The 18120-nt window shown below is 44.3% G+C and overlaps 1 protein-coding gene across 2 annotated transcripts in view; it reads left to right on the top strand.

Moving 5' to 3' along the window:
* The window catches only part of LOC144511903 (lysine-specific demethylase 5B-like), a 371069-nt gene that overhangs the window by 70105 nt on the left and 282844 nt on the right, over positions 1–18120 (top strand). For both annotated transcript variants that reach the window (XM_078242346.1, XM_078242347.1), the window contains exon 6: positions 10177–10286. In XM_078242346.1, the coding sequence (XP_078098472.1) occupies positions 10177–10286 (110 nt within the window). The remainder of the gene's footprint in view (positions 1–10176; positions 10287–18120) is intronic.

The following is an 18120-nucleotide window of genomic DNA, read 5'->3' as shown; positions in this document are numbered from 1 at the left end:
CAAGAGATATACCTAATTTGTTCTTGAAATCATATAACCTTTTGGTCTCGACTACTTTCTATGGTAGTGAATTCCCCACATTCACCACCCCCTGGTTGAAGAAATTACTCCTCCCATCAGTTCTAAAAGTCTTATCTTCAAACTATGACTCCTAGTTTTGGACTCCCCCACCATTGGGAACATTCTTTCTGAATCTACGCTGTGTAACCCTGTTAGAATTTTAAAAGTTTCTGAGATTCCCTCTCTTCTAAACTCCAGTGAATATAATCCTAACCGATTTAGTCTCTCCTCATATGACAGACCTATCATCCTAGGAATCAGCCTGGTAAATGTTTGCTGTATTCCCTCTATAGCAAGGACATCCTTCCTCAGATAAGGACACTAAAACTGCACACAATACTCCAGGTGTGGCCTTACCAACGTCCGATACAATTGCAGCAAGATATCCCTATCTGGAGAACCGATGGGTGTGGTCTTTTTAGACTTTTAGAAGGCTTTTGACAAGGTCTCACATAGCAGACTGCCATGTAAAGTTAAAGCGCATGGGATTATGGCCAGTGGCTTGAGATGGATAGAAAGCTGGTTAGCAGACAGGAAGTAAAGAGTTGGCTTTAATGGGTATTTTCTAATTACAGTAAGAAGTCTCACAACACCAGGTTAAAGTCCAACAGGTTTATTTGGTAGCACAAGCCACTAGCTTTCGGAGTGCTGCTCCTTCATCAGATGAGTGGGATTTCAGTTCACAAACAGGGCATATAAAGACACCAACTCAATTTACAAAATAATGGTTGGAATATGAGTCTTTACAGGTAATCAAATCTTAAAGGTACAGACAATGTGAGTGGAGAGAGGGTTAAGCACAGGTTAAAGAGATGTGTATTGTCTCCAGCCAGGACAGTTAGTGAGATTTTGCAAGCCCAGGCAAGTTGTGGGGTTTCCAGACAGTGTGACATGAACCCAAGATCCCGGTTGAGGCTGTCCTCATGTGTGCAGAACTTGGCTATCAGTCTCTGCTCAGCGACTCTGCGTGAAGACCTTGGAGAACGCACGGGCATTCAGCTTCTGATCTTCAGGTAAGCATTCTCCAAGGCGGCCTTCACGACACACGACAACGCTGGAGACAATACACATCTCTTTAAACTGTGCTTAACCCTCTCTCCACTCACATTGTCTGTACCTTTAAGACTTGATTACCTGTAAAGACTCGCATTCCAACCATCATTTTGTAAATTGAGTTTGTGTCTTTATATGCCCTGTTTGTGAACTGAAATCCCACTTACCTGATGAAGGAGCAGTGCTCCGAAAGCTAGTGGTTTGTGCTACCAAATAAACCTGTTGGACTTTAACCTGGTGTTGTGAGACTTCTTACTGTATTTTCCAATTGGCAGGCAGTGAAGCAGTGGATCCCTGCGAGGACTCCAATTGTTCACATTATATATTAATGGTTTGGAAGAGGGAACTAAATGTATTATCTCCAAATTTGTAGATGAAACAAAGTTGTGTGGGAGGTTGAGCTGTGAGAAGGGTGCAGAGATGCTTCACCGTGATTTGGACAGGCTGAGTGAGTGGGCATATGAATGGCAAATGCTGCGTAATGTGGATAAATGTGAGGTTATCCACTTGGTAGCAATAATAGGAAAGCAGATTATTACTTTGCACGGTGGCACACTGCTGCCTCATGGTGCCAGTGACCCAGGTTCAATACCTGGCTTGGGTCACTGTCTGTGTGGAGTTTGCGCATTCTCCCCATGTCTACATGGGTTTCCTCCAGGTGCTCTGGTTTCCTCCCACAGGCCAAAGATGTGCAAGTTCGGTGGATTGGCCATGATAAATCAATTGCCCTTTAGTATCAGGGGGCTTGGCTAGGGTAAATGCATGGGGTGATGGGGATAGGGTCTGGGTGGGATTGTGGTCAGTGCAGACTCGATAGGCCAAATGGCCTCCTTCTGCACTGTAGGATTCTATGATTTTACGTGAGAGATGGATACTCAGCGAGGCATTTGTGTCCTCGTCCACCAGTCGCTGAAAGTAAGTGTGCAGGTACAGCAGGCAGTGAAGAAGGCAAATGGTATTTTGGCCTTCATAGCGAGAAGATTTGAGTACAGGAGTAAGTATGTTTTACTGCAATTGTCCAGGGCATTGGTGAGGCCACACCTGAAGTATTGTGTGAAATTTTGGTGTCCTTATCTGAGGAAGGACGTCCTTGCTATAGAGGGAGTACAGTGAAGGTTTATCAGGCTGATTCCTGGGATGGCAGGTCTGTCATACAGGAGAGACTTAAGTCGGTTAGGATTATATTCACTCGAGTTCAGAAGAGTGAGAGGGGTTCTGATTTTTTTTTAAATTATAAAATTCTAACATGATTAGACAGGTTAGATTCGGAAAGCATGTTCCTGTTGGTGGGGGAGTCCAGAACTCGGGATCATAGTTTGAGGATAAGGGGTAAACCTTTTAGAACTGAGGTGAGGAGAAATTTCTTCACTCAGAGGGTGGTGAATGTGTGGCATTCACTATCACAAAGTAGTTGAGGCCAAAAGGTTGTGAGATTTTAAGAAGAAATTAGATATAGCTCTTGAGGCTAAAGGGATTGCAATGAATGGCGGAGTAGGCTCGAAGTGCCGAATGGCATATTTCTGCTTTTTTTAATGTTTCTATATCCCCTAATTCCAGAATTCTCCACCAAAGGATACAATGTTTAAAGTTTTGAAGTTTATTTATCAGGGTCGCAAGTAGGCTTACATCAACACTGCAATGATACTGTGAAAGTTGTCTAGTCACAACACTCCGGGAGCCTGTTCGGGTACACTGAGGGAGAATTTAGCATGGCCAATGCACTTAACCGGCACATTTTTCGGACTGTGGGAGGAAACCGGAGCACCTGGGGGAAACACACGCAGACATGGGGAGAACATGCAAACTCCACATAGACAGTGACCCAAGCTGGGAATCGAACACGGGTCCATAGCGCCGAGGCAGCAGTGCCTACCACTGTGCTGCCGTGCCACCCCAGAGCGTAACTATGTTCTCTTGTCCACTCTATCTCTTCCCCTTATTATTTTGTACACCTTTATCAAATCACCCCATAGCCGCCTTTGTTCCAAGGAAAATAATCCCAAACTATTCAATCTCATGCTACAGTTGCACTTTTCTAGCCCTGGCGACGTTCTTGCAAACCACCTCCGCACTCTCTCCAGAGCAGTTGCATACTTCCTGTAATATAGTGAGCAGAGCTGCACACACTGCTCTGGTTGTTTTATACTACCAGTGTTTTTTACAATTCCAGCATGATATTGTTTTATATTTTATACCTCTGCCAATGAAGGAGAGCATTCCATATGTCTTCTCTGCAGCTTTGCCCACTTGAGCTGTTGCCTTTAGGGACCTGTGCACTTGTATACCAAGATCTCTCACTTCATAGAATCATAGAAACCCTACAGTGCAGAAAGAGGCCATTTGGCCCATCGAGTCTGCACCGACCACAATCCCACCCAGGCCCCACCCCCATATCCCTACATATTTACCTGCTAATTCCTCTAACCTATGCATCTCAGGACTCTAAGGGGCAATTTTTAGCATGGCCAATCAAAACCCGCACATCTTGGGACTACATCTACCCTTTTTAATAAGTTCCAATTTATTATGTATTCCCTGGAACTATTTGACTTCCCTAAATGTCTGACCTCACACTTCTGTGTTAAAATCCATCTGCCACTTTACAACCTACTTCACCAACCCATCGATATCCTTGTGTAGATTATAGCTATCCTCTGTGCCATCCACTACTCAGCCAATCTTTGTGTCACCTGCAAATTCTCCAATCATGACCCCCATGTTTACGTCCAAATTGTTAATCTATAACACAAACAGCAAGGGTCCCAAAACCGAGCTCTGTGGAACACCACTTAAAACAACTTTCCATTCGCAAGGCATCCATTGACCATTACTCTTTGTTTCCTGTTACTAAGCCAACTTTTGATCCAGTTTGCCATATTATTCTGTATCCCTTGAGCTTTCACTTTTTTGACCACTCTGCCATGTGGGAACTTGTCATATGCCTTGCTAAAATCCATCCACTGCATTACCTTCATTAACCCTTCTTGTCACTTCAATGAATTCAAGCTTGAGGCACGGTGGCAGAGTGGTGAGCACTGTTGCCTCACAGCTCCAGGGACCGGGGTTCAATTCCAGCCTTGGGTGACTGCCTGTGTGAAGTTTGCATGTTCTCCTCGTGTCTGCGTGGGTTTCCTTCGGGTGCTCCGGTTTCCTCCCACAGTCCAAAGATGTGCAGGTTAGGTGGATTGGCCGTTGTGTCCCAAAATATGTAATTTAGGGGGATTAGCGAGCTACATACATGAGGTTACGGCAATAGGGCGGGGGAGGGGGCTTGGGTAGGATCCTGTGTCAGGATACTGTGTCAGAGAGCCGGTGCAGATTCGATGGGCTGAATGGCCTCCTCCTGCACTGTAGGGATTGAATGATGATTCTACGCCTATTTTAACACATCCATGCTTACCATCCTTGACAAGTCCATGCCTTTCTAAGTGGCAGGTAATCCTATTTGTCAGGATTGATTATACTAATTTGCCCACCACTGATTTAAGACTAACTAATTACTGGCCTATAATTGTTTGGCATTTCCTTTGATTCCTTTTTAAAAATGGAATTACTTTTGCATCATCCAGTCCTCTGGTACCCCCCTTTGTATCTAGTGAGGATTAGAAAACCGTCCTCGGAGCATCTGCCATCTCCAAGACCTCCTTTAGCGGCCTTGGAAACAGTCCATCTGGCTCTCGTGACTTATCAATTTTCAAGGATTCCAACCTTTTTGAGTATCATAGAATCCTACAGTGCAGAAGGATGCCATTCGGCCCATCGAGCCTGCACCGACCACAATCCCACAGGCCCCATCCCCATAACCCCATGCATTTACCCGAGCTAGTCCCCCTGACATTAAGGGGCAATTTAGCATGGCCAATCCACCTAACCTGCACATAGCCGGAGGAAACCCATGCAGACACGGGGAGAACGTGCAAACTCTGCACTGACAGTGAACCAAGCCGGGAATTGAACCCGGGTCCCTGGTGCTGTGAGGCAGCAGTGCTAACCACTGTGCCACCATGCTGCCGTACTTCCTCTTTGAGTTTGGATAGGTGCGTCAGAGCTTTTGATAAATCTAAGTTTATGTATGGTTATTATTGGGGGTTGACTAGGAGAACATTGGAATGGTCGGATCTGGAGGTAACCGGTGTGGATGTGGCTTTCAGAAGATGGATTGAGGGAAGGGTGGAGGCAGGTAAGGTTACTGAGGTGGAAGTAGTACGTACGGAGAGGATGTGGAAGTCAGATGCTGAGCTTGGCCAAATTGTTCCACTGGAGCAAGCTGAGAGGGAGTGATTGGAGGCAGCAGTGCTGGTGAGAGATTAATTAAATTGTTTATTTATTTAATTAGTCAGCTAGTGTGTGTTTTTTTTTGGCCTTTACTTTTGCAGTTGTATTTTAAGTTTAAAGTGAAAACTGGAAGTGGGCTGCTCAGGAGTCTGGGAAGGGTTTTTTAAGCGCGTGAAGTATAAAAGGTAGGCTGCAGTATACAGCGGGCAGCGTCGGGAGCGGGCAGTGGAGTGTGTGGGAAGCAGAGTGTGAGCTGTAAGGCTTTGGCTCACAGGCCTTGTGGGAAGCAGAGTGTGAGCTGTAAGGCTTTGGCTCACAGGGCTTAGGCAGTAAGGGCGAGCAGGGGTGAGTTTAAATTCATTTTTGCTGTTTCTGCCTGGTACTGGCAAGGTATCTAGAGGGGATGGGTGTGCAGGCAGTGCTATGTTCCTCTTGCACTATGTTTGAGGTGAGGGACGACGACAGTGTCCCTGCTGATTACATATGTGGGAAGTGCACCCATCTGCAGCTCCTCCAAAACCGTGTTAGGGAACTGGAGCTGGAGTTGGATGAACTTAGGATCATTAGGGACGCAGACGTGGCCATAAACAGAAGCTTTAGGGATACAGTTACTCCGAGGAATGAAAACAGATGGGTGACGGTGAGAGGGGCTGGGAGAAAGCAGTCCGTGCAGGGATCCCCGGTGGTCGTTCCCCTTAGCAACAAGTATTCCGCTTTGGATATGGTTGAGGGGGATGACATACCAGTGGTGAGCCGCAGTGAGAGGATCTCCAGCACTGTGTCTGTCTCTGTGGCTCGGGAGGGTAAAGGGCAGAGTGGGAGGGCAATAGTAATTGGGGACTCGTTAGTTAGAGGGATAGATAGGAGGTTCTGTGGCAGCAAAAGAGACTCACGGATGGTATGTTGCCTACCGGATGCCAAGGTCCGTGACGTCTCAGACCGTGTTTTCCGGATTCTGAAGGGGGAGGGGAAACAGTCACAAGTCGTGGTACACATTGGTACCAATGACATAGGTAAGAGAAGGGGCGGGGATTTAAAGCAGGAATTTATGGAGCTGGGCTGGAAGCTGAGAGCCAAAACAAAACATGTGGTCATCTCTGGTACGTTGCCGGTGCCACGTGATAGCGAGTTGAGTAACAGGGAGAGTGCAGTTAAACATGTGGTTGCAGGGATGGTGTAGGAGGGAGGGTTTCAGATACGTGGATAATTGGAACACATTCTGGGGAAGGTGGGACCTGTACAAACAGGACGGGGTGCACCTGAACCAGAGGGGCACCAATATCCTAGGAGGGAAATTTGTTACGGCTCTTCAGGGGGGTTTAAACTAATTTGTCAGGGGAGTGGGAAAGGGAGTTGTAGTCCAGAAGTCAGCGAGGGTGGTGAGGTATTGGGGAAGGTATCAGGGTCAAGGGTGGGTACCGGTAGACAGGAAGGTGGGTTGAAGTGTGTCTACTTCAATGCAAGGAACATCCGGAACAAGGTAGATGAACTTGGGGCGTAGATTGGTACTTGGGACTACGATGTTGTGGCCATTACGGAGACGTGGGTAGAACAAGGACAGGAATGGTTGTTGGACGTTCCGGGGTATAGATGTTTCAGTAAGTGTAGGGAAGCTGGTAAAAGAGGTGGAGGAGTGGCATTGTTAATCAAGGATAGTTTAACGGCTGCGGAAAGGCACTTCGTGGGGGATCTGCACACTGAGGTAATATGGGCTGAGGTTAGAAATAGGAAAGGAGCGGTCACGTTGTTAGGAGTTTACTATAGGCCCCCAAATAGTAATAGAGATGTGGAGGAAGAAATTGCTAAGCAGATTATGGATATGTGTGGGGGTCACAGGGTAGTTGTCATGGCGGACTTTAACTTTCCAAATATTGATTGGAACCTTTGTAGGTCAAATAGTTCGGATGGGGCAGTTTTTGTGCAGTGTGTACAGGAGGGTTTCCTGACACAATATGTGGATAGGCCGGCAAGAGGTGAGGCCACATTGGATTTGGTACTGGGAAATGAACCGGGCCAAGTGCTAGATTTGGTTGTGGGAGAGCACTTTGGAGATAGTGACCACAATTTGGTGTCCTTTGTTATTGCAATGGAGAGGGATAGGGCCGTACGGCAGGGCAAGGTTTACAATTGGGGGAGAGGTAATTATGATGCGATTAGGCAAGAATTAGGGGGCACAAGTTGGGAACAGAAACTGTCAGGGAAAGGAACTAATGAAAAGTGGAACTTTTTCAAGGAGCAAATACTGGATGTCCTTGATAGGTATGTCCCTGTCAGGCAGGGAGGAAATGGCCGAGTGAGGGAACCATGGTTCACGAAAGAGGTGGAATGTCTTGTGAAAAGGAAGAGGGAAGCTTATGTAGGGATGAGGAAACCAGGTTCAGAAGTCTCGATTGAGGGTTACAAGTTAGCAAGGAATGAGCTGAAAAAGGGACTTAGGAGAGCTAGGAGGGGACACGAGAAGTCCTTGGCGGGTCGGATCAAGGAAAACCCCAAGGCTTTTTACTCTTATGTGAGGAATAAAAGAATGACCAGGGTGAGGTTAGGGCCGGTCAAGGACAGTCGTGGGAACTTGTGTATGGAGTCAGTAGAGATAGGCGAGGTGATGAATGAATACTTTTCTTCAGTGTTCGCCAAGGAGAGGGGCCATGTTTTTGAGGAAGAGAAGGTGTTACAGGCTAATAGGCTGGAGGAAATAGATGTTCGGAGGGAGGATGTCCTGGCAGTTTTGAATAAACTGAAGGTCGATAAGTCCCCTGGGCCTGATTAAATGTATCCTAGGATTCTTTGGGAGGCAAGGGAGGAGATTGCAGAGCCTTTGGCTTTGATCTTTGGGTCCTTGCTGTCCACGGGGATGGTGCCAGAAGACTGGAGAATGGCGAATGTTGTTCCTCTGTTTAAGAAAGGGAATAGAAATGACCCTGGTAATTATAGACCGGTTAGTCTTACTTCGGTGGTTGGTAAATTGATGGAAAAGGTCCTTAGAGATGGGATTTACGACCATTTAGAAAGATGCGGATTAATCCGGGATAGTCAGCACGGATTCGTGAAGGGCAATCGTGCCTCACAAATTTGATAGAATGTTTTGAGGAGGTATGATGTGTGTTGATGAAGGTAGGGCAGTTGATGTCATATACATGGATTTTAGTAAGGCGTTTGATAAGGTCCCCCATGGTCGGCTTATGATGAAAGTGAGGAGGTGTGGGATAGAGGGAAAGTTGGCCGATTGGATAGGTAACTGGCTGTCTGATCGAAGACAGAGGGTGGTGGTCGATGGAAAAATTTTCGGATTGGAGGCAGGTTGCTAGCGGAGTGCCGCAGGGATCAGTGCTTGGTCCTCTGCTCTTTGTGATTTTTATTAATGACTTGGAGGAGGGGGCTGAAGGGTGGATCAGTAAATTTGCTGATGACACCAAGATTGGTGGAGTAGTGGATGAGGTGGAGGGCTGTTGTAGGCTGCAAAGAGACATAGATAGGATGCAAAGCTGGGCTGAAAAATGGCAAATGGAGTTTAACCCTGATAAATGTGAGGTGATTCATTTTGGTAGGACTAATTTAAATGTTGATTACAGGGTCAAAGGTAGGGTTCTGAAGACTGTGGAGGAACAGAGAGATCTTGGGGTCCATATCCACAGATCTCTAAAGGTTGCCACTCAAGTGGATAGAGCTGTGAAAAAGGCCTATAGTGTGTTAGCTTTTATTAACAGGGGGTTGGAGTTTAAGAGCCGTAGGGTTATGCTGCAACTGTACAGGACCTTGGTGAGACCACATTTGGAATATTGTGTGCAGTTCTGGTCACCTCACTATAGGAAGGATGTGGAAGCGCTGGAAAGCGTGCAGAGGAGATTTACCAGGATGCTGCCTGGTTTGGAGGGTAGGTCTTATGAGGAAAGGTTGCGGGAGCTAGGGCTGTTCTCTCTGGAGCGGAGGAGGCTGAGGGGAGACTTAATAGAGGTTTATAAAATGATGAAGGGGATAGATAGAGTGAACATTCAAAGACTATTTCCTCGGGTGGATGGAGCTATTACAAGGGGGCATAACTATAGGGTTCGTGGTGGGAGATACAGGAAGGATATCAGAGGTAGGTTCTTTACGCAGAGAGTGGTTGGGGTGTGGAATGGACTGCCTGCAGTGATAGTGGAGTCAGACACTTTAGGAACATTTAAGCGGTTATTGGATAGGCACATGGAGCACACCAGGATGATAGGGAGTGGGATAGCTTGATCTTGGTTTCAGATAAAGCTCGGCACAACATCGTGGGCCGAAGGGCCTGTTCTGTACTGTTCTATGTTCTATGTTCTAAATGGGATGCAGAGTTTAGTCCAGCTTCAATTTCAAAAGATAACTAGGTGGGACAGTAAATTAGTATGCTTTTTTCCATTCCTCTGGATTAAGGTCAAATCCAGTCCAAACTCATGGAATGAAAAATATCTTCAAATATCTCCCAGTTGGGCCTGCAGTAAAAATCTGTCCATGTTTAGAGTAAGTTGGCCATCAAGCTGAAATCTCATTCAAAACATTTATATTTTTAAAACAAGTTTGTTATGTAAAATTCTTCCAAGGGTCAAAGTATCAGAACATCATTGGTGTGCTTGCAGGTGCTCCTTTGAATTTTGAAATGAGGTATATGGTAGGGCAGTAGAATTTGATGCTCATTATTGATCTGGAAGTACTTCATGTTAATTAATGTTCAAAAAGCAAGTGTTCTATTTCCTAGTGATACACTTTGCTGCGTCACTGTGTGTTCATGTTTCCTTTAGTCCTGAAAGATGTATTTTTATTAAAATCCAGAGAAGTACACTGTGCCTGCAGTCAAGAAAGAGGGAAATGAGAATCGTACCACTGATCCAGAGCGAACCAGGGCACTCAGAAACAACAGGAATACTATTGCCTCAAATATTGTAAGTATATCAGACCAGGCCTTTTTAGGTAAGGGTTTATAATATTCATAGCATAGATTTATTGCCTTTTTAACCTAGGAATTTGCCTAATAATAAAGCACTTTATGTTTGCTTAATTAGTAAAAGGGCTGGTGAAGTTTTGCATTTGTTACACCTTCAGGGTTTCTCAAGTTTACAGTCCTGTCTTTCAGAGTGAAAAATGTCTCAACAGACTGTGCTGATGCAGCAGGCAGATCTGGGTGGGATAGTTGTTGGTACAGACTCGATGGGCCAAATAGCCTCCATCTGCACTGTTGGGATTCTGTGATTCTATTGATGTTGTATTAAGTCAAGAAAATGATCTAGGGAGGAGCATGAAATCATTGATGCAAGTCCCAAGTGATAGACATGTAACATCGTTCTTTCGCCAATTTAAGTAGAATGTTTGAATTTCATTTGGGTACTGCATAAACTACAACTGTGCCCCAACGGAACAATAGCACCTTGAAACAGGGAGCAGTCCAAGGCAGGGGACCGAAGAAGGGTTGCACTAACAGGTATATAATTAGGCAAATAAAAGTAGCCTCTACAGTTGTGATCAAGAGGGATCAGGGAGTGTGCTAGGTTAAGGGATACCTTGAAGTAGCTGGAAAGAACCAGTTATGATCCATTTCTGAACCAGTGACGTGGAAAGGAACAGGAAGAAGGAACTGTTGAAACATTGGAAGCGAGGTACTACTGTATGCCATTGGTGGAGGGCGTGAATGTTTAAACTGGTGATGGGTGTCATTGAAATGGACTGATTTGTCCTGGATTGTATCAAGCTCCTTGTGTTATTGGAGCTGCTCTCATCCAGGCAAGTGGAGAGTATTCCATCATACTTATGACTTGTGCCTTTTAAATGGTGGACAAGCTTTGAGGACTGGTTTTTACTTTACTATAAGGAAAGGAGCTAGCTGTTTGTTGAGATCTGCTAAGTGGGTAAGTTCTACTCTCTTCTAAGATTTAAAACAGTACACACCTTGAAGAACTTTGGCTCAGAGTCATTGAGCTGGAGGCTGAGTTGTAGACTCTGCTACATATCAGGAAGGGGAAACGTTACCTGGATGTTTTGTATCAGGAGGCAGTCACACCTCGTAGGATTTGGGTCTTTTGATTCGGTCAGTGGTCAGGGACAGGAGTGTGATTGTGAGTGAGGCAGATAAAGGGACCCAGAGAACAGGAGTTTCAACCTTCGCAATTATCCAATAGATTTGAGGTTCTCTTAGCTTGTTTGGATGAGAGTGGGGGTTGCAGGGTGGATGTGCTAACTGGCCATGGCACCATGGTACAAGAAGCCATTCAATTGCAGGGAGCCCATACAAGTGTAATGGTAGTTGGGGAAAGTATAGTGAGGGGGATTGACACTGTTCTCTGTTGCAAGGAGCAAGACTCCAGACTCTGTTGCCTTAGGGTTCAGGACATCTACTCTGGGCTGGAGGGGGAGGATCCAGTGGTCACGGTCCATATAGGTACCAAAGACATAGGCAGGATGAGGAACGAGATTCTCGATAATCAGTATGAGGAGCTAGACCCCAAATTAAGAAGCAGAGTCGCAAATGTAATAATTTCTGGATTATTGCCAGAGCCAGCTGCATATTGGCACAGGAAAAATAAGATTTGAGATATTAATATGTGGCTCAAAGACTGGTGTGGGAAAAGGGCGTTCCAGTTTGTGGGGGACTGGCACCAGTAATGGGGAAAGTAGGATCTGTAACTTTGGTACAGTCTACAGCTGAAGCATGTTGGGGCTGATGTTCTAGCAAGACACCTAACAAGGGAAGTAGAAAGAGTTTTAAACTGAACAGTCAGGCAAGTTATTCAACTAAGGAAGATGTGGTATATCAATGAGTAGAGTGGAGTAAAGGGTGGCACACTGGTTAGCACTGCTGTCTCACATCTCCAGGGACCTGGGTTCGATTCGCGGCTTGTGACTATCTGTGTGGAGTTTGCACATTCTCCCCATGCCTGCGTGGGTTTCCTCTGGTGCTCCGGTTTCCTCCCACATTCCAAAAATGTGCGGGTTAAATGCGTTGGTCATTCTAAATTGTCCCTTAATGTCCTGGGATGCATAGGTTAGAGGGATTAGTGGGGTAAATATGTGGAATTACGGGATAGGGCCTGGGTGGGATTGTTGTTGATGCAGACTCGATGGGCCGAATGGCCTCCTGCACTGTAGGAGGCAAGGCCAGAGGGGAAGGTTATGGAAAATGATAAACAGACCATGGCAGACAGGGACAGAGAGTCCAAATGTAAGAGTAAGTCAGCAGGTAAGGTTAGATGTAACAAAAATAATGAAAGGACTAAACTCTGTATATAAACGCATGACAGTTGAAACAAAACCGATGAACTGATAGCGCAAATTGAAATGAATAATTATGATCTGATAGCCATTACAGAGGCATGGCTACAGGGTGACATAGATTGGACCTGAATGTTGATGGGTGTTCAGAAAAGCTAGAGTGGTGACTCTGATAATTAATTATGCGATTAGCACATTAGAGAGGGATGACCTAAGTTCAAAAAACCAGGAATTAGAATCAATTTGGGTTGAGTTGAAAAGTTATAAAGGCAAAGAGTCACTTGTGGGAGTGGTGTACAGGCCTCTAATTTTAACATAGTAGGACAGAGTATAACGATAATGGGAGCTTTTCCGAAAGGTACTGCAACAATCATGAGGGATTTTAATCTGCATATAGATTGAAAAGATCAGATGGCCAAAGTGTAGTTGAGGAGTTCATAGCATGTTTTCAGGATAGTTTCATGGAACAGCATGTTCTGGAGTCAACCAGAGGGCTGGCTATATTAAACCTGGTATTGTGCAATGAGATAGGATTAATTGGAAACCTCATAATGAAGGTATCCCTCAGTAGCAGCGATAATAATGTGATCAAACTTTACCTTCAGTTTATGGGAGAGAAGAGTGTGTCTAAGACATTTTTTAATTGTTTTTAAATTTAAATAAGGGTGTTTATGATGGCATGAACTGACAAATGTGCTTAAGAACTAGATCAATAGAGGTTTAATAGCAGACACTTAATGGGATAGATAAGAATACACAGAGTAGACACTTTCTAATGAGAGAAAAACTCCCAAGGAAATGACGAATCACCCATGTTAACTCAAGTTACTCAAGACGGTATTCAATTTAAAGAAAAAGCATATATTTGAGCAAAGGCTCGTGGCAAGTCAGAAAATTTATAGAATCATAGAGCGCAGGAAAGAACCTTTGGCCCATCAAGTCCACACTGATACATTAGAAACACCTGAACTCCCACCTAATCCCATTTGCCAGCACTTGGCCATAGCCCTGAAGGTTATGACGTATCAAGTGCTCATCCAGATACTTAAAAAATCATAGAGTCATAGATGTTTACAGCATGGAAACAGGCCCTTCGGTCCAACTTGTCCGTGCCATCCTTTTAAACCCCTAAGCTAGTCCCAATTGAGCACATTTGGCCCATATTCCTCGACACCCATCTTACCCATGTAACTGTCTAAATGCTTTTTAAAAGACAAAATTGTAGCCGCCTCTACTACGACCTCTGGCAGCTTCTTCCAGACACTCACCACCTCTGTGTGAAAAAATTGCCCCTCTGGACCCTTTTGTATATCTCCCCTCTCACCTTAAACCTTTGCCCTCTAGTTTTAGACTCCCCTACCTTTGGGAAAAGATATTGACTGTCTAGCTGATCTATGCCCCTCATTATTTTATAGACCTTGATAAGATCACCTCTCAGCCTTCTACTCTCCGGAGAAAAAAGTCCCAGTCTATCCAACCTCTCCTTATAACTCAGACCATCAAGTCCCGGTAGCATCCGAGTAAATCTTTTCTGCACTCTTTCTAATTTAATAATATCCTTTCTATAATAGGATGACCAGAGCTGTACACCGTATTCCAAGTGTGGCCTTACCAATGTCTTGTACAATTTCAACAAGACGTTCTGACCAATGAAACCAAGCATGCTGAATGCCACCTTCACCACTCTGTCCACCTGTGACTCCACTTTCAAGGAGTTATGAACCTGTACCCCTAGATCTCTTTGTTCTGTAACTCTCCCCAACCATTAACTGAGTAAGTCCTGCTCTGGTTCAATCTATCAAAATGCATCACCTCACATTTATTTATCTAAATTAAACTCCATCTGCCATTTGTCAGCCCACTGACCCAATTGATCCCTTTGCAATCCGAGATAACTTCTTCACTGTCCACTATGCCACCAATTTTGGTGTCATCTGCAAACTTACGAACCATGTCTCCGATATTCTGATCCACTTCTTAAAGGATGTGAGGCAACTACTACCCTCCCAGGCAGCGCATTCCAGGCCACCATCACCCTCTGGGTAAAAATGTTTTTCCTCACATCCCCCTAAACCTCCTGCCCCTCACCTTGAACCTATGTCTCCTCATGACTGACCCTTCAACTAAGTGGAGCAGCTGCTCCTGTTGGAAAGAATATAAAGAACATCAAAGTTTGACAAAATAATTGATGGGGGAAAAACTAGAGTATGAGAGAAGGCTAGGTAGTAATTTAGTAAGAGTTTCTATAGATAAATAAGAAAAGTGTTAACAAAGTGAGCATTGGTCCTACAGAAAGTGCATGTGGATAATTGATAATGGAAAGAAGCGCAGTGGCAGATGAACAGTTGCATTGCATTGGTCTTCACGATATAGAACATAAATAACATCCCAGAAATAGCTGTAAATGGAAGGGAGGGAGGAACTCAAGAAAATTACTATTACCGGGGAAGTGGTATTTAACAAATTGTTGTGTCTGTGGAGTGACAAACCCCAGGGTCTGGATGGACTTCACTCTAAGATCTTGAAAGAAGTGGCTAATGAGATAGTTGATGCATTGTTTTTAGTTTTCCAAAATTCTCTATATTCGGGAAAGGTTCTATTCGGTTGGAAGATAGCAAATGTAACCCCTTTATTCAAAAAGGGAGAGAGAGAGGGACGCATAAAGTAGGAAACTACAGGCCAGTTAGCCTAACATATGTCATAGGGAAAATGTTGGAAGCTATTATTAAAGGTGTGATAGAAGGACACTTGAAAAAAATTCAAGATTTTCAGGTGGCGGCAACATGGTTTTGTGGAAGGGAAATCATGTTTAACTAATTTATTGGAGTTGTTTGAAGGAGTCACATTTGAGGTGGATAGAAGAACCAGTGGGTGTACTGTATTTAGATTTCCAGAAGGCATTTGGGCAGTACGGTGGCACTGCTGCCTCACAGCACCAGGGACCCCGGGTTCAATTCCCGGCTTGGGTCACTGTCTGTGAGGAGTTTGCGCATTCTCCCCCTGTCTACGTGGGTTTCCTCTGGGTGCTCTGGTTTCCTCCCACAGTCCAAAGATGCGCAGGTTAGGTGGAGTGGCCATGCTAAATTGTCCCTTAGTGTCAGGGGGACTAGCTAGGTAAATACATGGGGTTATCGGTATAGGCCCTGGGTGGGATTGTGGTTGTTGCAGACTCGATGGGCCGAATGGCCTCCTTGTGCACTGTAGGATTCTATAATAAGGTGCCACATCAAAGGTTATTGTGGAAAATAGAAGCTCGTGGTGTAGGGGATAACATATTGGCATGGATTGAATTGGCTAGCTAACATGAAGCACTTGGCATCAATGGGTTATTTTCTGGTTGGCAAGATGTGATCAGTCTGGACTACGGAGATCAGTGCTGTGGCTTCAATTTTTTACAATTTATATAAATCACTGGGACTGAAGGTTGCTAAATTTGCTGACAAGACAAAGATAAGTAGGAAAATAAATTGTGAAGAGAATGTAAGGAGGCTACAAAGGGACATAGGTTCAGTGAGTGGACAAAATTCTGGCACTGCCAGATGGCCAATGTCCAGCCCATGTCTCCGACCACCAGGGGCTTCAATGGCCTATGAGTCCTGCACCCCACCTGGTTTCTGTTCGTGGAGGCCACCAGTGATTCTTGCTGGGATCCCACTGTTACCGAGGGTCGGAAAATCCCAGGAGCAATAAAGATCCAGCTCAAAGGGACTCAGCATATTTCAATACTCAGAGTATGTCTGGGAGCAGTGGGTGGGAAAATACCGACAAGAGTTGGTGCTGTCTCAGAATGCGCTAAAGTACTCGCCCGTGATTCTCCGGTCCTGCTCCACTCTAAAACATTCTGCGCTGGGTGCGACATAGCCGTAAAATTGTGGCCATGATCTTACTGATTGGCAGAGTAAGCTCGAGTGACCGCATGGCTTATTTTCTTTAGCCTGGCTTTGTGTAATGAATGTTGTCTTTAACAAAATTATTGGGGGAATGGGCCTGGGTAAAATGCACTTTCCATGAGTTAGTGCAGATGCAATGAGCCGAATGGTCTGCACTATAGCAGTTCTATGTATATGAATGACTTGGACTCAAAATTTAGGAGGTATGCTATCAGAATTTGGAAATGTTACCAAATCCACGGCTGGTTTAACCAATGTGTTCCACCAGTCGCCAGGAATTATTGAATAAAATTAAAATACCCACACTTTGGATGCTGCCCTTGTAAAAATGCTTTTTTCATCAATACATATGAGACAACTCGGCTTCATTGAGTTTATTACCTTCTGATTAAGATCATTAGTTTGACATTGGTTCGTTAATCCACCCTCCCCAGTCGGTGAGAAAAGCTTATTTTTTTGTACATTAGTTGTATCTCAGGTAGAGTTAATTAAATTGGGTTAAAATAAAGTGCATCAAGGATCTAAACCAGATTCCAAAAGCTTTGTAACCAAACAATTCCCTGGAATGACATATTTTATTACATGTAAAATGAAAGCTTTAAGCATACCAACAAAAAGTACTTCCAGGTTTGTAGATGAAATTTTGCCATCATTATTTTTCAAGTTAAATAGAACTCCTATTCCAATTTTTAGCCAGAAATGAGGTTCCATGCCTGAATATCAAGGTTAGCCTTTCATTTAAAGGATGAAACTGAGTAATCTTCCCTTTAAAGATTTACTTGCTATGCACAGCCCCATTAACATTATTTTGCACAACTCTGCACATTCATTGTTTATTTTAGAATGAGGCATGCATGATAACTTTTGGCTGCTGCTAGCCATGCATCTGAGCAGCTCAACAGAATCAATACAGCTAAACCTGGGAGCTATAGGAAGGAATAAGTACAAAAGTCTTGTGGCTAAGATTTGGCTACTTCTTGTAGGTTGTTACAATCCCCAGCAAAGATCAATACATTTTTTAAGAAATAAATTTCCCAAAGGTCAATGGAAATAAACTGAAGAGCAAGATTTCATTTGTCTTTTTACTGTAACCATCAATCTAAAATCAACCTAGATCAAATAATAATTAACAGGTATGGAATATCAACTAAAGGAAAAGGTAAACAGAATTATAATTTGGCCATTGAACACTTAAACGCTTTTATGCAACACCGCATTTTTACCAGAAATGTAGCTTTACAGGAATGGTCCCACAGTTAGTTGCAGCTCATCTGCAGAGGTTCTCTTCTCTCCGCCACGCCAGGTTGGAGATTCCAGTGTCCTTTGATCATTCTACACATCATACGATTACCACCCTCAAGGCCTCTGTTCCTTCATTCTTCAAGTTCAGTTCTCTTTCCTTTGAACAGCAACCAAACTTTCATCAGTCTCTTGTTTGCTTTCCCACAGCAATAGCTCCTTTTTAGTTGACTCTCAAATAGCAGTTTTCCTTTTTCGATGAGATAATGTATACAGGTGCCACCCCACTTTTGTGGGTTTTTGTTTGGATTTCTCTCCCCATGGATCACATTGGCATGTCTTCTGGGTGATGTATTTTTTCAGAATTGTCTGTATAATCTTTACA

Source organism: Mustelus asterias, chromosome 25, assembly GCF_964213995.1.
Source record: "Mustelus asterias chromosome 25, sMusAst1.hap1.1, whole genome shotgun sequence".
Taxonomy (NCBI): Eukaryota; Metazoa; Chordata; class Chondrichthyes; order Carcharhiniformes; family Triakidae; genus Mustelus; species Mustelus asterias.
The sequence above is the reverse complement of the archived record's forward strand: the minus strand, read 5'-3'. Positions and strand labels throughout refer to the sequence as shown.